Raw genomic sequence first — 26,794 nt, 5'->3', positions numbered from 1 at the left:
TGAGACCACACTTTATGGCACACGGAGGGCTCGTGCTACCACTTGCTGTGTTTGACCAGCCTCCAGTCGCCCTAGTATTCAGCCCCTCAGATCGTCATCAGTATGTGTTCTTTGAGCCATTTACAACACACAGTCACCATTAGCACGTCTGAAAACGTCTGCACACTTACTCACTGCACTGCACTCTGACATGCACGAACGCACCTCTGTATATGTGGACTGCTGCCAGCGCCACCTTGCGACGACCCCAGGTCAAATGCACGGCATGGTCAACCCTGAGGTGATTTAAACCCTCAAACCGCCCACCAGATCGTTGGTTCACCATTTATCAGCATTTATTTATGAGCACAAGTGTAAAAAGAAAATCACGTCAGGTAGCGGAAAAAGTTACTTCACAAACAAACCCGTTGCTTTTACAGTCAAATGCTTTCACCAGTCATTTATAATGGATGAAATTAATTTTAAAGTCTTCATTAGTTATCCGAAATACCGATCTAATATTCACCGTTCTCCTATTCGATCTATTCTCGTGCCTTGTTGTCTGAAATGCTTACCGTCCATGTTTTACTTTTGTACAATGCTACATTCCAGAGAAATGTCTCCAGCACAGACTTCTTGACACTGGCATTTATGTTAGTTGTTACCAAAATCCTACTTTCCAAAAATAATTTTCTTGCTATTGCCACAATGCATTTTGCACTGAAGAGCCAAAAAAACTTGTACACCTGCCTAATATCGTGTAGGGCCCCCGAGAGCACGCAGAAGTGCCGCAGCACGACGTGGAATGGACCCGACTAATGTCTGAAGTGCTGGAGGGCACTGACACCATGAATGCTGCAGGCTGTCCATAAATCCGTAAGAGTACGAGGGGGTGGAGATCTCTTCTGAACAGCACGTTGCAAGGCATCCAAGATATGCTAAATAATGTTCATGTCTGGGGAGTTTGGTAGCCAGCGGAAATGTTTAATCTCAAAAGAGTGTTCCTAGAGCCATTCTGTAGCAATTCTGGACCCGTCGGGTGTCGCATTGTGCTGCTGTAATTGCCCAAGTCAGTCGGAATACACAGTATATATAAACGGATGCAGGTGATCAGACAGGATGTTTACGTGTCACCTGATAGAGTCGTATCTAGACGTTTCAGGCGTCCCACATCAATCCAACTGCACACGCCCCACACCTTCACAGAGCCTCCACCACCTTGAACAGTCCCCTGCTGACACGCAGGGTCCAAGGATTCGTTTGTCGCCATATCCGTACACTGCCATCCACTCGATACAATTTGAAACGAGACTCTTCCGACAAGGCAACATGTTTCCAGTCATCAAAGTCCAGTGTCGTTGTTGGTGGGCCCAGGCGGTGCCTGAAGTTCTGTGTCGTGCAGCCATTAAGGGTACACCAGTGGGCCTTCGGCGCCGAAAGCCCACATGGATGATGTTTCGCTGATTGGTTCGCCCACCGGCACTTGTTGACGGCCCAGCATTGAAATCTGCAGCAGTTTTGCGGAAGAGTTACACTTCTGTCACGTTGAACGATTCTTTTCAGTCGCCGTTGGTCCCGTTCTTATAGGATCTTTTTCCTGCCGCAGCTATGTCGGAGATACGATGTTTTACCGGATTCCTGATATTCACGGTACTCTCTTGAAATGGTCGTACGGGGAAATCCCAATTTCATTGCTAACTCTGAGATGCTGCGTCCCATCGCTCGTTCGCCGACTGTAACACCACATTCAGCCTCACTCGTATTTCAATAACCTGCTGTTGTAGCAGCAGTAACCGATCTAACAACTGCGCCAGACACTTGTAGTCTTACACAGGCGTTGCCGACCGTGCAACACCCTGAACACGTTCAACGTTTCAGTCGTGGTCGAAAAAGTATTCTGTGTAGCTGTGAGAGCATTACGCCGGAACTAAGCGAATTCGAATGTGGGCAAATTGTTGATGATCCCATGGTGGGTGCTTCCGTAACAAACGGAGTCCAAGTGTTTAGTGTTTCAAGATACGCCGCATCGAAGATTTATACCGCATGTAGGGAAAGCTGAAGAACGTCATCCGCTAAGTCACAACAAGGACCAAAGTGTGTGTTGAGAATCGTTACACACAGACAGTGAAGAGGATTGTGACGAAAATAAGAAGACGACGGCTGCAAAAGTCACTCCAGAACCGAACGTCGTACTCGCAAGCCCTGTCGTACAGAAAAACAACACGAAGGGAGATCCATAAGCAGGGAACTGCCGGCCGACCTTGTTCCTAGACCACTCATCAGTGACGTAAATACCCGTAAAAGTAAAACAATGGTGCCGGAGCCATAAAAACTGAACTACGGAGCAACGGGAGAAAGTCATTGGGATGGATCTCCTTTCCCACTGTTTCCAACGTCTGACCGAGTTAACGTCCCAAGAGTGAGCGGGGCGTCGGTGATGATTTAGGCAGCCACATCGTGGTATTTCATGGCTCCCGTGATTACTGTGCAAGGTTGCGTTACTGCTAAGGATTATGTGACCATTGTGGCTGATCAGGTCTGTCCCATGGTACAGTGTTTGTTCTCCAGCGGCGATGCTGTGTTCCGAGACGAGAGGCCTCCTCTTTACACAGCTGGCATCGCTCAGGACTGGTTTTGTAAGCACGAGGATGAATTGTCGCATCTCCCCTGGCCAACACAGTCTCCAGGTCTCATTATTATTGAGCGTTTGTGGTCTACTTTGGATATAAGGTGAGCGATTGTTATTCACCCCCGCCATCGTTGCCTCAACTTGCCACTATTTTACAGGAAGAATGAAAACCGTAGAGGTCTTGTATTTATCCATTCAGAGACGACTGGACATTGTCTCGAATGCCAACGGGTTTTCTACACCGTAATGTTTTGAGTTTCTAATGTTTCCATATTTTTGTCCAACTCCTGTAATTGTCTCAGCATTGCCTAATTTAATTTGGCTACAATCTATTGCTTTTGTTTTTCTTTGTTGCTGTTAATCTTATAACTTGTTTTAAAGACAATATTAATTCCGTTCGATTGCTCTTTCAAGTCCTTCACCGTCTCTGACAGAATTAAAGTGTCATAAGGGAATCTTAATATCTTTAATTTCTTCTCCTTGAATTTGAGTTCCTTTTACAAATTACACCTTGATTGCCATAATTGCTTGCTCAGTAACACTGACTGAATAACGCTGGGGATAGGCTACAACCCTGTTTCACAGCGTTCTTTTATACAAGTTGTGGATAACCTTTCGCTCGTTGTATTTTACTTCTGATACCCTCGAATTTCAAGAGTGTATTCCATTCAGTGTTTCCAAAAACTTTCTCTAAATCTATAAATGTTATATTCAAAGAGTGTATTCCATTCAGCATTTTCAAAAGCTTTCTCTAAATCTATAAATGTTATATTTTTAGGTTTGCCTTTTTTCAACGTATTTTCTAATTTCGTAATTAAATGTGATAATTTTGTTAATAAGTGAGAGTTCCCGTCTTCGTGGGACCGCCGAGGGAAATAGTGACTCTTTACAAGACATTCAGCGTCGCCGTCCTGTGATCTGGATACTAGAGTCATAACAGTGACAGGGAAGTTGAAATTTCTCTGTGACGATTCTTATTTTGATACCATCTGATTTTCTTCAGTTGCTTCAAGCTAATCTTTGTTTGGTTCCTTCGACGTTACACGCTAATATTTGGTACATGAGCTGTTACGACCATTCGATAGGGCGTGAAACAACAGTGTGTTAGTAGCTTGTAAATATTGAATCAGCTAGCGGAGTGCCCGGCGTTGCCCAGGTATGTGTTTATTCCAGTTCTATTAGTCCATCTGCTCCTCCCCCTCTGTTCGTCTCCTGCACCCCGCTCTCTGCCCATCTCCCACTTTCTCATTCCATCTCCTCCTCACCTCTCTCGATGTCCACCTCATCTTCCCTTTCTCTTTCGATATCCCCTGCTACCTTTCTCAATCCGTCTTTTCCTCCCCCTCTTTCCTTCATCCCCCCTCTGTCTCTGTTTCCTTTGTCTGCCCATTTTCCATTCCCCTCCTTCTGTCCATCTCCTCCTCCCCCTCCCCATATCTGCTCCCTCCCCCCCCCCCCTCACTCTCTCTCTCTGTCTGCCCATCCCTTCCTCTCCCCATTCTCTCACAAAGTTATAACCCAACCAGAATAGGAGGCTGGAGGTTCTTACCCAACGTTATTTCTTTCCACATAGTAATAACGTGTGTCCCAAGTTCTATTGAATCGATCCAGGGTTTTAGGAGGGAATTCTTTATCCGTGGCTTTGCCCATATACGCACATGGCACGTTTACTTCTAGTATATTTAACATATTTCGCACACATTTGTAAACACATTTCTCCTGTATCTCACTAGATGTGCCCATGCAGTTCCGCTTTCACGCAGCCCAATGTTTATGACATCGTGTCCACTGAACTATTTGTCATACAGTGAAATAATTTTGCAGGCACGTTCAACGGCATATGTAGATACTGTCTGCGTAATGTGTTGTGAATCAACTTAGTAGCAAGGAAGTAATAGATTTAAACGTCATGCATGAAGCGACAGTTTTTCACGCGTCTCTGTGTGTATGACGTCATATTTTCTCAACCACGTGTAAAATGATACAATTTTTTAGATCCCATACAATACAACGTATTAAACACAGATAGTACAAAGTCGTCGATACTAAATTATAATTTGTGGGTATTCTGTTATAGTCACTAATAAAAAAATGTAAGGCATCGATAGTCATATGACGACAGCCCCAACATGTGAACAGTGGGACTTATTGTAAACTATCCTCGTCATAAAAGCGTCATTGCAGTGACAGTCATTTGGTGTCAGTTACAAATTTTACACAGTAAGGCTCATTAATTTTGGTAATTTGAGACTGACGCCATTACACTATCAAATGATGAGTGCAATATAATCTTTCATCAGTACTTATCAATATAATAAAATTTCACAGCTTATATTTCAGTGATTACTGCATAGTATTACCTGTGTTGATTATGCTGGATGGACATGTATTTTTTGTTCAGTCGGTGAATATGAAGTTCTCTAAAATGCACGGTATTAATTACTTAGTCATTAATATTTTGGTAGAACAGCATTATTGGCAACCTGACGGTAATATGAAGTGGTGTATGCAGACTTGCAGTTCCAAAAAGTTTTGCCGCAATTCTAGGAAAACATTTAATTGCAGAAGAGATCTTTTCATAAACAAAATCTTCTCATCATCGTCTCTCTTCTGATGTTTTCCTTGCTGACTTCTTTGCATCTGAATTGTTGCATGGTATTCCTTTGAAGAAAACTGGTCAAATTAACAATGGTGCGATAGAACCGACTGAGCAGTTTCTGTGCTTATTACAATGTAAAACAACGCTTGGGTGCACAGCAAAAGAAATAAACAGAATAAGGTATGCTCTACAGTAGTTTTAGTAAGATAAATAGAATTTTCAAAACAAAATTTCGATTTACGAAAAGAAAAGTTAATAATCAGTGTGTATTACTAGTTACAACTACAAGTACTTTTAACGTGAAAACCATTTTAAAACTTATGGTTGCTCAGCATGCATTGGAGAGAAATGTGCCAGAAACTACGAGGAGAGTACGAAAAACAAACAGATGGGTCAGTGAGCGGATTGGAGAGGGGGACGTAATTGTGATCGTAGTAGGCCTGCGTACGAAATGGATGTGGGATGTACACGGATCCAGGCAGAGTGGTAGCAGGTGTCCTAGGAAATTCTTTGCTGGATTCCAAGAGATGAGATGCTCGGTAGATGGCTTTAGGAAGTAGAAGAACCGTGACAACTCACCCCTGTCACTCTTCTACGGCCTTGTGAGGTAATTCAGAACCTACCGGCCACCATATCATCCTCTGTCCATGTCTCCGACTCACAAGAAGGGTGTAATCGTTGCACCAGATAGCAAGTGCACTAACTAGTACCTGTAAAGTGTAATATTGGTCTGTTTTAGAGAATTCAGTAGTTGAATGTCTCTTTGAAAGTATCAAACGCGTCCTTCAGCTGAAAGGCATCGCCATGAAAGTGTCGAAACCGTGATAATGCGGGCAGTTTGTGGACGGGAAACCGTGTCACCCGCATGTTCTGATAATGAACACCCGCTCTTGTTAAGTACGTTGACCTACTGGTTTTCTCCGTGCATTTTCCATACTAGGTTATGAAGCTTTTACATTCTTGTGCCACTAGGCTAGCAGAGGCGAAACACATGACAGGGTTAGAAAAGAGTGGCCTAAGAGAATAAGGACGCTGGGGAAAAGAATGTCATTAACGACCCGTTTGATGAACGAGAGGAAATCGCCTTTTTTCCACTGCATATCCAGCAGGGCCTTATGATGCAGTTTGTAAAGGCTCTTGATAAGAACAAATTATGATTTGCGTATAAAAGGAAAAAAAAAATCATCAGTTGAGCACGGAAAAAATTAAGGCAGAAATACCAGGAGGTGCACAAATAAGACAACTAATTAACGATTCTGCCTTCGTACTTTCGGTGAATGAGGCTGAGCGAAAAGCCTGGACTTCATTTCTTGCAATTATCGGAAATTTTGTAGGAAAAATACGAAACGGAAAACTATGTTGAACTGTTAAACAAGATGTTTAAAGGTTGGGGAGGGGGAGGGGGGATAACACGAATCTTAAGGTGTACTATTTATACAACCACTCAGACCATTTTCCTGAAAATTTAGCAGAGACTAATGAGGAGGGCCGCTAACAGGGAAGATGGGATGGGCAGATAATGATAAATTACTGGGGGAAGAGGACTGTTCCAAAATACATTCAAGAACGTCACTGAAAAAAACCTTACGAGTTGTTAAGTAATTCGTTGGTTTCATCGACGGCTTTTTCCTTTGCTTTTGTATATAATAAAATTTGTATAAAACATCAATAAAAATTCTGTGTTCAGTTTTTTGTATTTGATCCATGGATTTAACTTAAGAAGGTGTAACGTATATTTCGCTGAAATGTTATTTCATAGAATTTTGAGCTCCTAAGCAAAAACTAATCCCATGTCTGTATTGGAGTCGTAAAGCAGTTAAACGCGAGGCTGCACCAGTACACCATTAACACCAGATCTAGTGTACGTGTAGAAATATTTCCTTATATAACTTATTCTGATTCGTCCCACGACCTCGGTTATAAGTACGTAACGTCGGACGCCGAAAGATATTAGCGTCACCAGGAACATCATCCTCATTTTACATCCGTGGGATTTTTCTTCCAGATAGAAACTGTGAAATACAGTGTCTGGGTGTGAGAACTAGCAAACACTGACGCTGAACTTTCTCCACAATTCGGTAAAGAACAGTATAATAATTGTCTCCTAAATCGTTTATATAGGTTAGCAATAGCAGATGACCTGTAAGTCACCCTTGAGGGAACCCAACTACGTATCTTCGGTTTCATTGAATCAATTACTATCAACTGTGATCTTTCTGACAGGCTATAATGAATCCAGTCCACAACTGAGGTGATATTCCATAGCCACGCAATTTAATTTAAAGCCACTTGTGAGGAAAGATGTCAAAAGCCTCCCGGAAATCTAGATATATGGAATCAAATGTTCGTGTGAACAAAGATGGTTGTTTCATAACAATGATATGGTTATGTGATGATAGCTCGTTTTCTTCAAGGTACTGTTGGAACATATTATCATTTGAAAACAGAGAATGAATCTTTCAGCCTACAAAGTATACGACGTGTTACGTTGTTACGACTGTGCTCAGTATTGGTACTCGATACCATGTCGTTACCTTTTGGCGGCAGTATACTTACTGAGAGAGGCAAGCAGACACGCTTCAAAGTTATAATGCTCTGAGTCATTTCTCTCGCTTTCTTAGCAGCAGAGACTCCCCAGCGTTCCCTGCAGAGCATCTCCGATAGAAAGTATGTCGCGTACGATGACGTGTCCACAGTTTAACGGATTATTTCCAGAACGAATCGTTGGCTCTGCAACAGAATGCACACTGTTAGAAAATTTCTTGTTAGCACTCGTCTGCTACAAAGAATTTTACCGGTGTACTTTGGAAAGTCGTGGGTGCTGAGTTCTAAAATAAAATCAGTTTTCGGTTATCGGATTCAGTTTTCGCGTGACGTGAAAGCCTTGAAAACGCCACACATTGGTTGGCTTCTGTTGTTGAACTTAGATATTCTGCAGCTTCACAGCTTAGATATTCTGCAGTTTTAACTGTTGAAAGATATGCACAAAGAATTAGCAGACATGACTCGCAGCTCAGAGCTCTAACTCCAGGAAACGAAACTGCTATTGCACCACTGCCTGCGGGCTATCGTTGAACACGTGGACTTACCTTATCTTTGGTTCAAATGGCTCTGAGCACTATGGGACTTAACTTCTGAGGTCATCAGTCCCCTAGACTTAGAACTAATTAAACCTAACTAACCTAAGGATATCACACACATCCATGCCCGAGGCAGGATTCTAACCTGCGACCGTATCGGTCGCGCTGTTCGAGACTGTAGACCCTAGAACCGCTCGGCTACGTTATCTTTATTGGAAATTCCACCTCATCGTCGAGAGTTATGATAATATCAGAAGTGACTTGTTTTTGTAAGGTCGTGAATGTTTGTAATTTGTGTCTGGTGTAAATTCAGAAGAAAAACTGCCACCTACCACTGTAAACACCACAAATTCTTTCCGTTATAACTGTGGAGACTTAATTTTCTATCGCAGAAATGGAAACTTAATTTTCTTGCAAAGAAGTATTTTGCAATTTATTTAGGATGTAAAGTTGGTGATCTGGACAAGAACTGAGCCCCCTCTCCCTCACATGTTCTGTCCGTTGAATACACTCTTGACAGGTTTATTAAAACGATCACGTCACATGCCGTTTGGAAGGAACCTACGTACGGACCACATAACGGACTATTTTCAGATAAAAATAAATGTAATCACCTCCAAAACAAGGAAAACTGGGCAATATTCTAATTTACCATTTGCTATAAGGCCTGCGTACCACCGCGAAGAACTGTTGATACGAGAACAATAACTGCGAGACAAGACTAACACGCAGAAGACAGCAAAGGAGATATCCACGCCGGCTGTGAGAAACACTCACAGCTCTCAACGCTGTTGATCGTGATATACATTTGTTGAAGGAACAGGCTTTAAGTTTCGCGATTAAAAGGACGGAATCTTTTTCTTTGTAATACGTGAGTTCTTATCGTGGGGCGCCATTTAGCTACAATATAGCAGGTCAGCAACTGGAAGCAGTTAATTCCATTAATTATCTGGGAGTACGCATTAGGAGTGGTTTAAAATGGAATGATCATATAAAGTTGACCGTCGGAAAAACAGATGCCAGACTGAGATCCATTGGAAGAATCCTAAGGAAATGCAATCCGAAAACCAAGGAAGTAGGTTACAGTACGTTTGTTCGCCCAGTGCTTGAATACTGCTCAGCAGTGTGGGATCCGTACCAGATAGGGTTGATAGAAGAGATAGAGAAGATCCAACGGAGAGCAGCGCGCTTCGTAACAGGATCATTTAGTAATCGCGAAAGCGTTACGGAGATGATAGATAAACTCCAGTGGAAGACTCTGCAGGAGAGACGCTCAGTAGCTCGGTACAGGCTTTTGTTAAAGTTTCGAGAACATACCTTCACCGAAGAGTCAAGCAGTATATTGCTCCCTCGTACGTATATCTCGCGAAGAGAACACGAGGATAAAATCGGATAGATTAGAGCCCACACAGAAGCATACCGACAATCCTCCTTTCCACGAACAATACGAGATTGGAATAGAAGGGAGAACCGATAGAGGTACTCAAGGTACCCTCCGCCACACACCGTCAGGTGGCTTGCGGAGTACGGATATAGATGTAGCTGTAGATTCTGTTTTTTTTCTGAATCATCGGCAGAAACTGTTCCTGACACGTCTTCCACAAACAATGCTTCTTCGCGTAAAACTCGAGAATGAACTCGGGCTATTTTATCGTGAGCACCATTTGGTGTAGCATTCAACTGGTCACTAAACACGTTTGCTCCTTTCATTCTGACAAACGTAATGACAAAGCGAAGTATCGGAATAGCGGAATGAAGATAAGCATGTGCAGACAGAAAGCGACTGGCGGATCGAAATCGCGTTTTCCGATGTTTTCTGTGATGGACAGTTCCCGTGTTCTTAACAAAGGTTTTGTTTTACCCGCTCTGTACTAGGGTTATGAACTTCAGTGTGTGTACCTGTGTAACACGTGACTTAATCATACCGATCCCATGCGCATGTGCGTAGTCCCACGACTCACCCATGGTGCCATTTAGGTAAAGGTAGCAACACAGACGTGTGGGGAGTAGCTTGAGTGAAATGATACCATACGAGGCTCGAATTCGATTTGGGCGCTCTCGCTTTGAAGTAAGTAAGTAGTCCAACAAAGTCCGCGGCTTGTGGTCTTGCGGTAGCGTTCTCGCTTCCCGCGCACGGGGTCCCGGGTTCGATTCCCGGCGGGGTCAGGGATTTTCTCTGCCCCGAGATGACCGGGTGTTGTGTGTGTTTCATCATCATTTCATCCTCATTCACTCGCAAGTCGCCGTAGTGGCGTTAAGGAACTTGTGGAGCGGCGGCCGAACCGCCCCGCGAGGGGTCTCCCGGACATCAATGCCAAACGCTCATTTTTAATCTAACAAAGACTGGAAATCAGGAGTCCACGTCTGGTTGCAAATGTCGCGGGACAGTAGAGGAGCGTGCCGTACTCGACCGAGGCGGCAGCTGCTCGCCTCGAGGATTTGGGAGGCTGTTCGAGAAGAGCCAGCCGCGGCCCCGGGGCGTCAGCGGTCGCTGCATTCCGCGCTCGGCGGCGCGGCCGCCTCAGTGCTCACGACCCACGACCAGGTTCAAGGAACTCCGCCGCGCAGCGCCGCACCTCGCCGTGCCGCTCGGGCCCAAAGCGCACGCCGCGCTGGGCGCTCGTGCGTGCGCAAACACACACTCACACATCTGGTGGATAATGTCGGAAGCTCCTTGACAAAGCGGCTGCGAAATGCAGGTGGAACTGCTGACGACCGACGCTTGGTGCGAGAACTGCCAGTTTGTAAATTGTGGCACGTAAATAGTTTTTGATTACACGATTGCTGCCCAATTTCAGGAAACTGTGACACTCATTAAATACAGAGTGTTCAAAAAAAGTGTCATATCTTCCTTCAAGAGACGCTTTTGGTCAAAACTATAAGAAAGGTTCCTATCATCGTATTCCCAAAATCTAAACTTGTTGAGATGTGGGTCAATCTGTCCTCTCATTCCCATCTGTTAAGCTGAAATAAGCGCTATAGACAGTGCTACATTTGGGTACACACACATGGCTCTGAGCACTATGGCACTTAACTTCTGATGTCATCAGTCCCCTTGAACTTAGAACCAATTAAACCTAACTAACCTAAGAACACCACACACATCCATGCCCGAGGCAGGATTCGAACGTGCGACCGTAGCGGTCGCGCGGCTCCAGACTGTATCGCCTAGAACAGCTCGGTCACTCCGGCCGGATACATTTGGGTAGCTTGCATCTTTCAACCCTTCTGCGCAGTGAATTATGCACTCTTTCAAATACACCTGCTTCCGTTTCTCTTGACTGTACATGCACATTGTTATTCATCATCAATGATAAGATCCACTACATTTGTAAAATTATTTATTTCTAGAAAGGGAAGTACAACGCGATTTGTCCGCAGCTCGTGGTCGTGCGGTAGCGTTCTCGTTTCCCACGCCCGGGTTCCCGGGTTCGATTCCCGGTGGGGTAAGGGATTTTCACTGTCTCGTGATGACTGGGTGTTGTGTGCTATCCTTAGGTGAGGTAGGTTTAAGTAGTTCTAAGTTCTAGGGGACTGATGACCATAGATGCTAAGTCCCATAGTGCTCAGAGCCATTTGAGCCATTTTGAACAACGCGGTTTCAGGCCTTGTGTCCATCTTCAGGCGCATATTAAAATGTGAATCCATAACTGATGTTAACTGACGTTAAAATTTGTTAAAATAAAGCATCCTTGGATCCACTCTTGCACTGTTTTGGTTCAAATGGCTCTGAGCACTATGGGACTTAACTGCTGTAGTCATCAGTCCCCTAGAACTTAGAACTACTTAAACCTAACTAACCTAAGGACATCACACACATCCATGCCCGAGGCAGGATTCGAACCTGCGACCGCAGCAGTCGCGCTGTTCCGGACTGAGCGCCTTAACCGCTAGACCACCGCGGCCGGCTTGCACTGTTTTCACAAATTTTAGACTCAGTTATGCATCATTTACGGACTCACGTTTTAATAAGCATCTGACGATGGACGTAGGTCCTGAAACCGGGTTGTGCTTTCCTTTTTGAAAATAAGTAATTTTACAGCTGTAGCGGATTTTATCACTGATGTCACCTGGTTCCATTCGGATTGTGTCACATGCTCTGGTCGCTCGTTCTAATGTTAGCGCATTGCCGGTGGCTTGAGCGTACACCAAGGCCGTTGAATGCCTCCACAGCCAGAAATCCAACGGATTCAGCTCAGATGATTGGAGAGGCAATGCTACCAAACCTCCTCGACGAATTCACCACCCTGGCGGTAAGGTACTGTCGCACGGTTCATAGAAAACAGGGCGATGCCCCGTAGTTCATAAACCACAGTCGTTGTCTTTTTCCAAGGGTAACGTTCTCCAGTAGCTTTGGTAACTCGTTATTTTAGAAATTGTGGTTGGCAGGAGAGCCAACACCGTGTTACTAGAGGAGGCCGAAAGGCACGCGTTTTAGCCCACTCCGGCTGGCGTGTGGTCTGGTACAGGACAAGGAAATTAGAATTTAGATAAACGGACGTAGCTGGTGGAATACTCAACTTTAATCCATTCATGGTAAACGTCGCTCTTGACGATACATAATTCATAATATCAATAGTAACTGAATATGGCGCCTTGCTAAGTCGTAGCAAATGACGTAGCTGAAGGCTATGCTAACTATCGTCTCGGCAAATGAGAGCAAATTTTGTCAGTGAACCATCGCTAGCAAAGTCGGCTGTACAACTGGGGCGAGTGCTAGGAAGTGTCTTTAGACCCGCCGTGTGGCGGCGCTCGGTCTGCAATCACTGACAGTGGCGACACGCGGGCCCCACGTATACTACCGGACCGCGGACGATTTAAAGGCTACCACCTAGCAAGTGTGGTGTCTGGCGGTGATAACACAGAAATCGGTGATACACAGCACCTATTGACCTTTTTGGTAAACTGTATGGCCATATCAGTCTGTCACTGACAATTCTAAGCCATATACTGATACCGAAGCGATCCTGATGCATCACCTCAATGATTGCTCCAAGATTTGCATCTGTTCAGGCGTGCGTATTGTGGTAATTTACGATACCACCGCTTGTGAATCTTTTCTCGCTTGTATAACGGGCAGTCAAATGAAAACGAGACGGATGAAAAAAAGTAAGTGAACTGTTTAATATTTTACTATTTATTACCAGACTGTGAGAAAGGACGGTCAGTGCCTTCACGGAAAAATGTTCGCGCTCTCCTGTAGAACCATGAGTGTACCTTGGCGTGCACTTTGTCGTCCAAAGCGAATCGACTGCCACGAATATTCACATGGCGAGAGGTCGGGGCTGTATGGATGGCGTGTGAGAATTTCCTAACGAAACTGGTGGGGGTGCGTGCACGTGGCCAGAGACTAATGGGAAAATATTCTAGCAGAGACTCCAAATGTGGAAAGCCCATTGACATAAGAAACTACGACAAACGGTTGATTGTTATGGTAGACACTTCCGGATGAGCATCGCGGATTCGACGAAGCAGGTCGGCTATTCATGTGCTATTGTCCCGGGCGTCTACTGAAAGTTCGTGAAGGTCGGTTGAACCACGAGGAAGCATCGAGACATTGGACGTTCACTTTCTGGATGAGCATCACGGATTCGACGAAGCAGGTCGGCTGTTCATGTGCTATTGTCCCGGGCGTCTACTGAAAGTTCGTGAAGGTCGGTTGAACCACGAGGAAGCATCGAGACATTGGACGTTCACTTTCTGGATGAGCATCACGGATTCGACGAAGCAGGTCGGCTGTTCATGTGCTATTGTCCCGGGCGTCTACTGAAAGTTCGTGAAGGTCGGTTGAACCACGAGGAAGCATCGAGACATTGGACGTTCACTTTCTGGATGAGCATCACGGATTCGACGAAGCAGGTCGGCTGTTCATGTGCTATTGTCCCGGGCGTCTACTGAAAGTTCGTGAAGGTCGGTTGAACCACGAGGAAGCATCGAGACATTGGACGTTCACTTTCTGGATGAGCATCACGGATTCGACGAAGCAGGTCGGCTGTTCATGTGCTATTGTCCCGGGCGTCTACTGAAAGTTCGTGAAGGTCGGTTGAACCACGAGGAAGCATCGAGACATTGGACGTTCACTTTCTGGATGAGCATCACGGATTCGACGAAGCAGGTCGGCTGTTCATGTGCTATTGTCCCGGGCGTCTACTGAAAGTTCGTGAAGGTCGGTTGAACCACGAGGAAGCATCGAGACATTGGACGTTCACTTTCTGGATGAGCATCACGGATTCGACGAAGCAGGTCGGCTGTTCATGTGCTATTGTCCCGGGCGTCTACTGAAAGTTCGTGAAGGTCGGTTGAACCACGAGGAAGCATCGAGACATTGGACGTTCACTTTCTGGATGAGCATCACGGATTCGACGAAGCAGGTCGGCTGTTCATGTGCTATTGTCCCGGGCGTCTACTGAAAGTTCGTGAAGGTCGGTTGAACCACGAGGAAGCATCGAGACATTGGACGTTCACTTTCTGGATGAGCATCACGGATTCGACGAAGCAGGTCGGCTGTTCATGTGCTATTGTCCCGGGCGTCTACTGAAAGTTCGTGAAGGTCGGTTGAACCACGAGGAAGCATCGAGACATTGGACGTTCACTTAGTATCAAAGCACGTTGAGGTCGCACGTTTGTGCGCTTCTTAAACAAGGACAGGCGGTGATTTGTGGCAGATATAACAATAGAATACACTACTGGTACAGGCAGATGTGTTTCCGAGTACATTGTTCAGAGCATTTTGTTCAGTATGCGGCTCCACAACAGACGACTTTTACGTTATGATTGTAGTGGGCAGAGGATCGTAGAGACTGGACCGTAGATCAGTAGAGATGTGTCCCTTGGTAAGATAAATCGTGTTTCTTGCTACACCTGGTCAGTGGTCGTGTCAGGATAGGCAGTCATCCAGACCAATGGCTGCTCCAAATACACTACTGGCCATTAAAATTGCTACACCACGAAGATGACGTGCTACAGATGCGAAATTTAACCGACAGGAAGAAGATGCTGTGATATGCAAATGATTAGCTTTTCAGAGCATTCACACAAGGTTGGCGCCTGTAGCGACACCTACAACGTGCTGACATGAGGAAAGTTTCCAACCGATTTCTCAAATAGCAGTTGACCGGTGTTGCCTGGTGAAACGTTGTTGTGATGCCTCGTGTAAGGAGGAGAAATGCGTAACATCACGTTTCCGACTTTGATAAAGGTCGGATTGTAGCCTATCGCGATTGTAGTTTATCGTATCGCGACATTGCTGCTCGCGTTGGTCGATATCCAATAACTGTTAGCAGAATATGGAATCGGTGGATTCAGGAGGGTAATACGGAATGCCGTACTGGATCCCAACGGTCTCGTATCACTAGCAGTCGAGATGACAGGCATCTTATCCGCATGGCTGTAACGGATCGTGCAGCCACGTCTCGATCCCTGAGTCAACAGATGGGGACGTTTGCAAGACAACAGCCATCTGCACGAACAGTTCGACGACGTTTGCAGCAGCATGGACTATCAGCTCGGAGACCATGGCTGCGGTTACCCTTGACGCTGCAATACAGACAGGAGCGCCTCCGATGGTGTACTCAACGACGAACCTGGGTGCACGGATGGCAAAACGTCATTTTTTCGGATGAATCCAGAGTCTGTTTACAGCATCATTATGGTCGCATCCATGTTTGGCGTATCACCCTGCGTGATGGTATGGGGTGCCAATGGTTATACGTCTCGGTCACCTCTTGTTCGCATTGATGGCACTTCGAACAGTGGACGTTAAATTTCACATGTGTTACGACCCATGGCTCCACCCTTCATTCGATCCCTGCGAAACCCAACATTTCAGCAGGATAATGCACGACCGCATGTTGCAGGTCCTGTACGGGCCTTTCTGGATACAGAAAATGTTCGACTGCTGCCCTTGCCAGCACATTCTCCAGATCTCTCACCAATTGAAAACGTCTGGTCAATGGTGGCTGAGCAACTGGCGCGTCACAATAAGCTAGTCACTACTCTTGATGAACTGTGGTATCGTGTTGAGGCTGCATGGGCAGCTGTACCTGTACACACCATCCAAGCTTTGTTTGACTCATTGCCAAGGCGTATCAAGGCCGTTATTACGGCCAGAGGTGGTTGTTCTGGGTACTGATCTCTCAGGATCTATGCACCCAAATTGCGTGAAAATGTAATCACATGTCAGCTCTAGTATAATATATTTGTCCAATGAATACCCGTTTATCATCTGCATTTCTTCTTGGTGTAGCAATTTCAATGGCCAGTAGTGTATGTACCGCGTCAGGAACGCAGGCCAGTGGTTGCAATATTATGCGACGGGGGACATTAGCATGTTTCATTTTTCCAAAGATGTTATTTCCATAGGACTTCGCGTCCACCCCGAGCTTTAGTGATGTAAAAGGTACGCTGGGTGATTCAGCTGTCCCTACTGCTGATTTTCTTATTCTCTCGCTCGTTTCGTCGCGCACAAAAAAATGAACAAGATCTTCTTGCAGAAAATTGAATGTAGGTGTATTTTGTGCTGGGATACCTTTTCTCTGGAGGCCACATCTTTCTAGCTATTCAATTTGAATTATTTGAATTTCGCTTTTGCATCTTTTTTTTTAATAAGTCGAAAACTACGGCCTCTAGCGAAAACGCAATCCAATATAAAATTTAACTACATTAAATTCCCTTTAAAAAGGCCCTGTTCATTTTTTCTATAGGACTAATAGTTTCCATATAGTGAACGAGAGAATAATAAAATCTTGCATGTGGAATTTCAAGATGTTGTAGGGGCATAAAACCTAGCGGTAGGGGCAGTTGAACCACCTTGTATATGCCAGATTTCAAGAAGGTTGAATAATATTTAGGGGCTGTGCGCATTGCTCGCTTTTACTGTATCTCAAACTAATGAAATTTCTAGTATTGAAGTGCTTTGCACTAATTGGATTCTCATGTATTTCTTTCATCTTTTGCAGGTAATTGACCATTAAAATGGGTACCAAAAGAGGAGTTTGGCTGCTAGAAAAGGTGCCTAGTGGTGAGTCTTTAGGAGCTCGACTCTCTTCAATGGAACAAGTACTTTTAGTTTTTATTTACTGTTAAAAGGAAATGAATGAAACACTTTCAGGCGCTGCTAAACCTGCCAGTACTAAACTACAGGAAGTGTGGAGGAAAGCAAATATCAGTGCAGGTATACAGAATTTATACAAAGAATGGACCTACCAAAAATTGCCTACAGAGACATCGAAAACATGGTTAAAGCAATTGTGTAACGGCTAATTTGGAAAGGTGATCAAATCGATTTATTTCATATTTCACGGCAAAATGTGTTGAACGTGACTAGCATATCATGAAAAAGTAAAGAATTTCTTAGTTCACAAAGAGAAGATCTCGAAATTAAGAACTAAGTGTTCAGAAGACGAAAAAAATTCGTAGAAGAGTAAACAATACAAAGCAATCGCTGAACTCAGTAAGACATTTTAACTGGAAGACTCATCGTCATCACATCTAGTGAAAGAGACCGATTTTTCGCCGCAAGCAACGATAAAATTCAACTCCTACAGTTACACCTCTTGACTAGACACTCACGTCTGCATGGGATCGAGAAAAGCTCTCTATTCGACAAGCAATTTCTTCATTTATAGCAAGTCCAAGGCAACTTGTTTCAAAAATTTCCGTATCTCCAGCTACAATTCACCGAGTTCTGGAAATCAGTAGAAGTAAAGTAACAAAGAAAACGGAGGTAGTAAATTGTAACCCTCAGTTGCCCACGGACGTGTCAAAACTTTGGAAGGTAGAGTTGTAGGTCTAGTGACTGACAAAGATTTGGAGCATTTGCTTGGTGCACCTGTTGCTCTGAAAGACACTGATGAACAGTGGACTACGTGACAATGTCATGGGTATATCTTCTGATGCTACAGCATCTAATACAGGGCTGATCCAAGGGCCATGTACCAGAATCGAAAAGGAACTGTTGTAGTTGGCTTGCTGTTATCGCGCCCGTGAACTAATACTGAAAGAAGTGTTTGAAGAGTGTTGTGGCATACTATCAAGTGGTCTTCACATCCAGATTTTTCTGGACTTTCAAATTCTGTGGACCAAGGAGGCTCCTCTAAAAACTTAACTTTCAGGATCTCATGGGCTCTGCATCGAGCAAAGTAGATGCCAAATTCAATATATTCACCTAAAGTTGTTCTGTTCATTAAACAACTGAACATTCCTCAACGAGAATTGACAGGAATGACCGAGTTACAGATTCTGTCAGCCTCGTATGTTCGCTTTTGGCACGAAGTGGTTGGCTGTGAGTCGATGGGCTCAAAATAATGATTTGGATATGCTGCATCTTCCCATCACATACTCAGAAGCAGACGTCACAAAAAATTGTTCTCACAGTCGCTAAGAAACACTTTTATCATCTGTCAGAAACAAAAATATGATCGGCTTCTTTGGAAGAACATATTACTCAGGCTGTCAAGGAAAATATGACTAAAAATTTAGAAACCAAACCTGCAAAGGAAAAGGAAATGAAACAATTAGAAGATAAAAACCTAGTTTTTGAAGGAGAAAACCTGAGCCACCTCGTTACTAATAAAAAAAGACGTTTTTTGAATTATTTGGGGTCCATGACATGACAGAATACTGCAGTGACTCACTAAGAAACCATGTGAACGCTCTTAAGGTGGTCAGTGGTACAGCAGAAAGAGGAAATGCTCTGATAAAAAGGTTTAACTAATCCGTTTGGGACCAACAACAAAAAAACCATTCTTGTTGAGACAAGTCAAGCATGAGAGCCTTTTGCACACCAGTGTGATTCTAACCCTTCAACAGTACGAATGTGTGGGTAGCATCATTTCATTTTTAGGCAAGGTGGCGCTCCTGCGCACATTACACTGCTACTAAAGCGGCTGCTGCAGAGGCATTTCAGAAATGCTCCAATTATCAGCCGAACGAAAAAGGGACTACATCGTTCAAAGTTGGTTAAGGTGTTAACATGTTTTGCCTATCGTTATTCCTATTAACTTTAGTGTCTAATTTTAATATTATTTTAAGTTGTTCATTCCTCGTTTTCCTGATGAAACATGAAGACAGAAAAATCGTAAATGTTTCCTACTTTTGCGAAACTGATCGACGTGTGCAACATCTAAGTATTATCCAAACTTCTTGAAATTTGGTGTATACAAGGTGTCCATAGTTAAAAATGGTTCAATTTTGTTAATAGTTCTGGGGGGGGATGGGGTTGAACATTGAAGGCGCTATCACGGAATATATTCCTTTGCTTGCATCCATCTGTATTATACAGCGATAAAGCTTTGATCTAGTCTTAAAACTGAAGTAAGAATGTCGGAAGTACAAATTTCTTGACTCTTTCAAAGTTAAAATCACAGTGAGTCTGCGATAAGCCAAGACGGGAGTTTGTTCCAGCCCTGGTTCTTTATCGTGAGGTCTGATATATCCAGGTCCACGCAAATCCATGAGACAGAGTTAAACACAGACCACAAGAGTGTGGTTGCAAGTGACCGCATAGAGACTCCACATCTCTTGACTTCCGGAAGGAATTCTATACAGTTCCGCACTGTCGTTCAGCGAGTAAAATATGATCTTACCAAGTATCGGACCAGATTTGTGATTAGACATTCTTGCAGACGTAACTCAAGATATCGTTCTTGACGGAACAGAACTGATATCTGATTTCGGGCGTACCTCAAGGGAGTGTTACAGGGCCTTTACTAGAGCGAGATTTTCACTCTGCAGCGGAGTGTGCGCTGATATGAATCTTCCTTGCAGATTAAAATTGGGTGCCGAACCGAGACTCGAACTCGGGACGTCTGCCTTTCGCAGGCAAGTGCTCCACCGACTGAGCTACCCAAGCACGACTCACGACCCGTCCTCACAGCCTCAGTTCTGTCAGTACCTCTTCTCCTACCTTCCAAACGTCACAGAAGTTCTTCTGCGAACATTGAAGAACTTGCACTTCTGGAAGAAAGGATATTGTGGAGACATGGCTTAACCACAGCCTGGGAGATGTTTCCAGAATGAGATTTTCACTCTGCAGCGGAGTGTGCGCTGATATGAAACTTCCTGGCAGATTAAAACTGTGTGCCGGACCTAGACTCGAAGTCGGGACTTATGCCTTTCGCGGGCAATTGCTCCACCGACTGAGATACCCAAGCCCTTGCCCGCGTAAGTCTAAGGTCCCGAGTTCGAGTCTCGGTCCGGCACACAATTTTAATCTACCAGAAAGTTTCATATCAGCGCACACTCCGCTGCAGACTGAAAATCTCATTCTGGAAACATCCCCCAGGCTGTGGCTAAGCCATGTCTCCGCAATATCCTTTCTTTCAGCAGTGCTAGTTCTGCAAGGTATGCATGAGAGCTTCTCTAAGTTTGGAAGGTAGGAGACGAGGTTCTGGCAGAACTAAAGCTGTGAGGACGGGGCGTGAGTCGTGCTTGGGTAGCTCAGTTGGTAGAGCACTTGCCCGCGAAAGGCAAAGGTCCCGAGTTCGAGTCTCGGTCCGGCACACAGGTTTAATCTGCCAGAAAGTTTCATATCAGCGCACACTCTGCTGCAGGGTGAAAATCTCACCGACTGCGTGACCTGAAAGCTTGGCTAAGATCTGCGCTTAAGTTCAATCATGCTTTTCTAGCGGTGTTTCCATATTTTTATCCAACCTCTGCATTCCCATTTTGATCTGAAGACGTCGACAATTATGTTGACAGTGGGCTCGGAATCATGAAAATTGAACAGTAAATGAATGGAAACATGTCAGATGAAAGGAAGAGTTTTGTTTGTTGTTACCGAAGTCGATGGTCGTGTCCGCATATGCAATCATCAGAGCGAATTGCTGCTCGAAATATGGACGGCGCCGCAGGCGCAAGGCATTGAGGACATTACTACTCTGTAGGAGAACTTCCCCTAGGCTTCCATGGGACACGTGATAGTAATCGAAGGCACCATGACAGTTGTGGACGGCATGAACGTTATTGCAGACCATCTGTCTTCATCCTTGATTTATTCCTTGAAGGCGATGGCTTCTGGCAACTGTCCTGTCACAAGGCCAGAGTAGTACTACAGTGGTTTGGGGAGAAGATAGCGATCTCACGTTGATGTCTCGTCCACCAACTTAGCTTGATCTGAAAGCAATGTAACACATCCGTAGTTACATATCACCGGGCTGCAATTTGTGCGAATTATGTAGCGTCTGCGTAGAGATCTGGTGCCATATACACTACCTAATCCAAAGAATCCGGGCACCTCCTGCGTATTGACCACTAGACGTCACGAGAGGTGGATTCGCCTGTATGAAAGGAGGCGGGAAGTAATGTGTACTCGGTAGGGAAGTAGTAACGGCAGACTGGGTTAGTCAGGAGAGCACGTGACTTCAGATGTCGTCGGGTGTATTCTTCCTGTATGTGATTAGTCTGCAGTTTCACAATTGAGTGTCTTGCAGAGTGGTTTGCAGAACCACTTTTAAGCTCTCGAAGAACGCACGAGGAAAACGAACACTTAATTGTTTCCCTGGGAGATCTGATTTCTCTTATTTTGTTGTAATGGTCATTTTTCCCAATGTAGATGGGGACGTAGGTAACAAATCCACCAAGGACAATGCAACTCTTCTAAAGCAGGCCAGGTCGACTGTTGGCTGATGTGATAGTGAAGGATCGACCGCAGCCAAATGAAGGCCTCACGTACTGATGGTCACGGACCGTCGACCATTGCGAAGCATACTTATAACAATCGCACGAAATCACTGGAAGGAATCACTCGTGAGTCGCAAAGTTCTGCCAGCGGTCCAGCTAGCACAGTGATCGTGTGTATGAAGATTAAAGGAATGGGGTGCAATGGTCGAGCAGCTCCCCATAGGCCACACATTCCTGCAGTGCTAAGCGATGATAGAGGTGGTGTGCAGAGCGACGTTGGACAGGGGATGGTTGGAGTGATTTGGAATGATGAACCACGCTGTACGCTGTGGTAACCCGATGGAATGGTTCTGGCTTGGTGAAAGCCGGGAAAACGCTACCTGTCATAACGTATAGTGCTAACGGTAAAGAATGGAGCAGGTGATGTTAAAGTATGAAGGTGTTATCGTGGTAAGGGTGCTGTCGCTTTATTGCTCGTAAGAGAACACTAAATGCGGAAGGATTTTGTAGCACCGTGTATTGCGTACAGTATAGGAACAGTAGTAGTAGTAGTAGAGGGGTTTTGGGCGCACGACAGCAAGGTCTTCAGCGCCCGTTCAGTGACTTAGTGAGGCGGGTGTCAAGAAAAATCCCAGAACAGGAATATAAAACGGAACAGAAAACATGGGAAACAATCGTTGAAAAACATGTGCTCACCCACACCGAAGCGTGGGATGGAGCAGAGCGTCAGCAGTAAAACATGGACAACACCGGAAGAAAATGATAGAGGAAGCTAAAATAATGTAGCAGATGGAAGTGGCTGGCTGACCGCAAGGAAAAAAGGGGAGGAGTCAGCCACTCTGCAATACACTAAAACCTCCAGCCTAAAATTTTAGGCCAGAGTCCAGACACATCACAAAACTTAAAAACCCTAGACACACACGTCTCATCATTAGCTAAAACAGAAGGCAGATCCCCCTCAACTTGTGCTTCTGCCCGTGCATCACGGTATAAAATGCAGTCTGTTAAAATGTGCCGGACAGAGATGTGCACACCACAAGAATCACAAAACGGTGGATCCTCCCGCCGTAATAAAGAGCTATGTGTGAAAGGACAGTGCCCGATCCGAAGACGTGTGAGGGCCACCTCCTCCCGCCTGAGCAACCGGCAGGAGGAACGCCACGGCCGAGTGGTTGACTTTATCAACCGCAGTTTATTGGCCGTCACCGCCAGCCGTTCGTCCTCCCACAACTCCATGCACTTCCTGTGGAGTGCAGCGATGACTGACTGCAAAGGAATAGGACACTGGACCACATCCTGCTCTCTGCAGGCCTCCTTGGCAGCCTGATCGGCCTGTTCATTGCCCCATATGCCGACATGACCAGGCACCCAGCAGAAGGATACTTCCGTACCCCGCCGTTGGAGCAAGTACAGTTGGTTATGTATCAGCTGGACCAGTCGGGTACAGGTTCTGCAGTGATTGTAAGGCACTAAGAGAATCGGAGCAGAGAAGAAATCGATCGCCCCGAACACGATTCATCTGCTCCAGTGCCTTCAGGATCGCGTGGAGCTCCGCTGCGAAAACGGTATATTCAGCAGGGAGGCGAATCCGGATAACTTGATCAGGGAACACTACAGAACAGCCAAGGAAATTCTCCTGTTTGGAGCCATCAGTGTACACGACAGTGAAACCGTGATGCACATCTAAAATGTTAAAAAACAGACATTGGAATGTAAAATCTGGTGTGCGATCTTTCGTAAAATTAGGCAAATCTAAAATAAGTTTGGGTCTCCGGAGGAGCCAAGGTGGAGAGCTGCTCCAACCGCGACGCAAAACACGAAGACCAGCCATAGACATCTCAGCGAGGCAATCCTGTGCGCGAATCCCATAGGGCTGCGTCGCACGTTGCCGGTATAGGAACAGTTGTACCAGCATGACAGTGCACCGTATCATAAAGCTGCATCTGTGACGCTGTGCTTTGTGGACAACAACACTGCTAGTGTTCCGGCGTAACATCGAGCGGCACGTCAGCCTGGGAGAGGGCTGTACGCGACGTCCGCCAATACTACGACAGGAGCGGTCCCGTCATAAAGGCGAAGAGTGGACCTACCCCATGTAATTATCCGAGCAGACTTCAAAACAGACCCAAACTTCCGTATGTAGTCAACCACCTACAAACTGCTTTCGTATGTATGTTATGTATATATTGCCAAATTTAAACAGACGCAAAATCCCCAAGACCGGCGATCTTTTACAGAAGCCCGAAATTTAGCGCGGACTTCAATGCCAGATGCTTATAACGGTTTGTCCCAAATGATATCTTTATTCCACGTGTAATCCATGGTTTACTTTTAGAATTCTGTTTGATTTGAGTTACCTTTAGGAGAGAACAATTTTCATCATGAGGAAGTAACATTATTAATGAATGCTTTGTATTTTCCATTTGAGTCAGATGTATCAAGTTATGTCTTTCAGCAATCTCCTAAACTTCTCACTTTTTGACTGATTTATTACTCTCCTTTACTGTGGAGGTTAATAAAACAGCCCCCGATTATAAAATTCTTTTGAAGATGCTCTGTCTATGCTTTCCATTATAAAGAATTTAGTATGAAAAACTACTATTATTGCACAAGCTTCTAAGTGCTTGGGTCTGGGCAAAATGTATTAGTATCAATATTCCTGGGAAAAAAATAGCTCTGAGTACTATGCGACTTGACTTCTGACGTCATCAGTCGCCTAGAACTTAGAACTAATTAAACCTAACTACCCTAAGGACATCACACACATCCATGCCCGAGGCACCATTTGAACCTGCGACCGTAGCGGTCGCTCGGTTCCAGACTGTAGCGCCTAGAACCGCACGGCCACTCCAGCCGGCTCTTGGGAAAAGAAAACAGTTTCTGATAAATGTGACAACTCCTCCTTTCTCCATATTTTCTATAAAGAATTGCGAGGCTAACTTAAGTCCTGTAACATTTAACATATCCTATGTGATCAAAAATATGCGGACACCTCCAAAAACATAAGTCTTTCATGTTAGGTGCATGGTGCTCCCACATACTGCCAGGTATGCCATATCAGTGACCTCAGTAGTCATTAGACATCGTGAGTGGCAGTTGACACTAAATAACAAAAAGCGTGAGGTCATCGACATGAGTACTTAAAGGCACTGGTTAAACTTCGGCTACACGATACATCAGCCGTAAATTCAACTAAATACTTAGGTATTACAATTACGAACAACTTAAATTGGAAGGAAGACTTAGAAAATGTGGGGAAGGCTAACCAAAGCGTTCGTGTTATTGGCAGGACACTTAGAAAACGTAACAGATCTACGAAAGAGGTTGCCTGCACTACGGTTGTCCGTCGTCTACTATTGCGCTTTGTGGGATCCTTACCAGATAGGACTGACGGAGTACATCGAAAAAGTTCACAGAAGAGGAGCACGTTTTGTATTATCGCGAAATACGAGGTTCACTCAAGTTCTAAGGCCTCCGATTTTTTTTCTTCGGACTGGAAAGAGAGAAACATGCACATGTTTTAAAATGAGGCCGTGTTCATTGTCAATACGTCCCAGAGATGGCAGCACCATACGCCAGATGGAATTTTACCGCCAGCGCCGAGAATTAGAACTGTTTTAAATACTTAAAATGGCGACGTTTTCCTTACTTGAACAGCGTGCAATCATTCGTTTTCTGAATTTGCGTGGTGTGAAACCAATTGAAATTCATCGACAGTTGAAGAAGACATGTGGTGATGGAGTTATGGATGTGTCGAAAGTGCGTTCGTGGGTGCGGCAGTTTAATGAAGGCAGAACATCGTGTGACAACAAACCGAAACAACCTCGGGCTCGCACAAGCCGGTCTGACAACATGATTGAGAAAGTGGAGAGAATTGTTTTGGGGGCTCGCCGAATGACTGTTGAACAGATCGCCTCCAGAGTTGGCATTTCTGTGGGTTCTGTGCACACAATCCTGCATGACGACCTGAAAATGAGAAAAGTGTCATCCAGGTGGGTGCCACGAATGCTGACGGACGACCACATGGCTGCCCGTGTGGCATGTTGCCAAGCAATGTTGACGCGCAACGACAGCACGAATGGGACTTTCTTTTCGTCGGTTGTGACAATGGATGAGACGTGGATGCCATTTTTCAATCCAGAAACAAAGCGCCAGTCAGTTCAATGGAAGCACACAGATTCACCGCCACCAAAAAAATTTCGGGTAACCGCCAAAGCTGAAAAAATTATGGTGTCCATGTTCTGGGACAGCGAGGGCGTAATCCTTACCTATTGCGTTCCAAAAGGCACTACGGTAACAGGTGCATCCTACGAAAATGTTTTGATGAACAAATTCCTTCCTGCACTGCAACAAAAACGTCCGGGAAGGGTTGCGCGTGTGCTGTTTCACCAAGACAACGCACCCGCACATCGAGCTAACCTTACGCAACAGTTTCTCCGTAATAACAACTTTGAAGTGATTCCTCATGCTCCCTACTCACGTGACCTGGCTCCTAGTGACTTTTGGCTTTTTCCAACAATGAAAGACACTCTCCGTGGCCGCACATTCATCAGCCGTGCTGCTATTGCCTCAGCGATTTTCCAGTGGTCAAAACAGACTCCTAAAGAAGCCTTCGCGCTGCCATGGAATCATGGCGTCAGCTTTGTGAAAAAAGTGTACGTCTGCAGGGCGATTACGTCGAGAAGTACCGCCAGTTTCATCGATTTCGTGTGAGTTGTTTAAGTAGAAAACAAATCCGAGGCCTTAGAACTTGAATGTACCTCTTATGAGAGAGTGTGTCACTGAAATGATACAGGATTTTGGACTGGAGATCATTAAAAGAAAGGCGTTTTTCGTTACGACGGAATCTCCCCACGAAATTCCAATCACCAAATTTCTGCTCCGAAT

At 45.0% G+C, this 26,794-nt stretch overlaps 1 protein-coding gene across 6 annotated transcripts in view; it reads left to right on the top strand.

Annotated features, from left to right (window-relative positions):
- LOC126278363 (uncharacterized) overlaps window positions 1-26,794 on the top strand; it is an 830,119-nt gene that overhangs the window by 715,226 nt on the left and 88,099 nt on the right. Inside the window, exon 2 of one of the 6 annotated variants that reach the window (XM_049978431.1) lies at window positions 17,245-17,306. The exons of the other annotated variants lie outside the window; for them this stretch is intronic. Coding sequence (XP_049834388.1) covers window positions 17,261-17,306 — 46 coding nt within the window. The 5' untranslated portion in view covers window positions 17,245-17,260. The remainder of the gene's footprint in view (window positions 1-17,244; window positions 17,307-26,794) is intronic. 6 annotated transcript variants of the gene reach the window in all.

This window comes from Schistocerca gregaria, chromosome 6 (assembly GCF_023897955.1).
Source record: "Schistocerca gregaria isolate iqSchGreg1 chromosome 6, iqSchGreg1.2, whole genome shotgun sequence".
In the NCBI taxonomy this organism is placed as follows: domain Eukaryota; kingdom Metazoa; phylum Arthropoda; class Insecta; order Orthoptera; family Acrididae; genus Schistocerca; species Schistocerca gregaria.
This window is presented reverse-complemented; position numbering and strand designations above follow the sequence as displayed.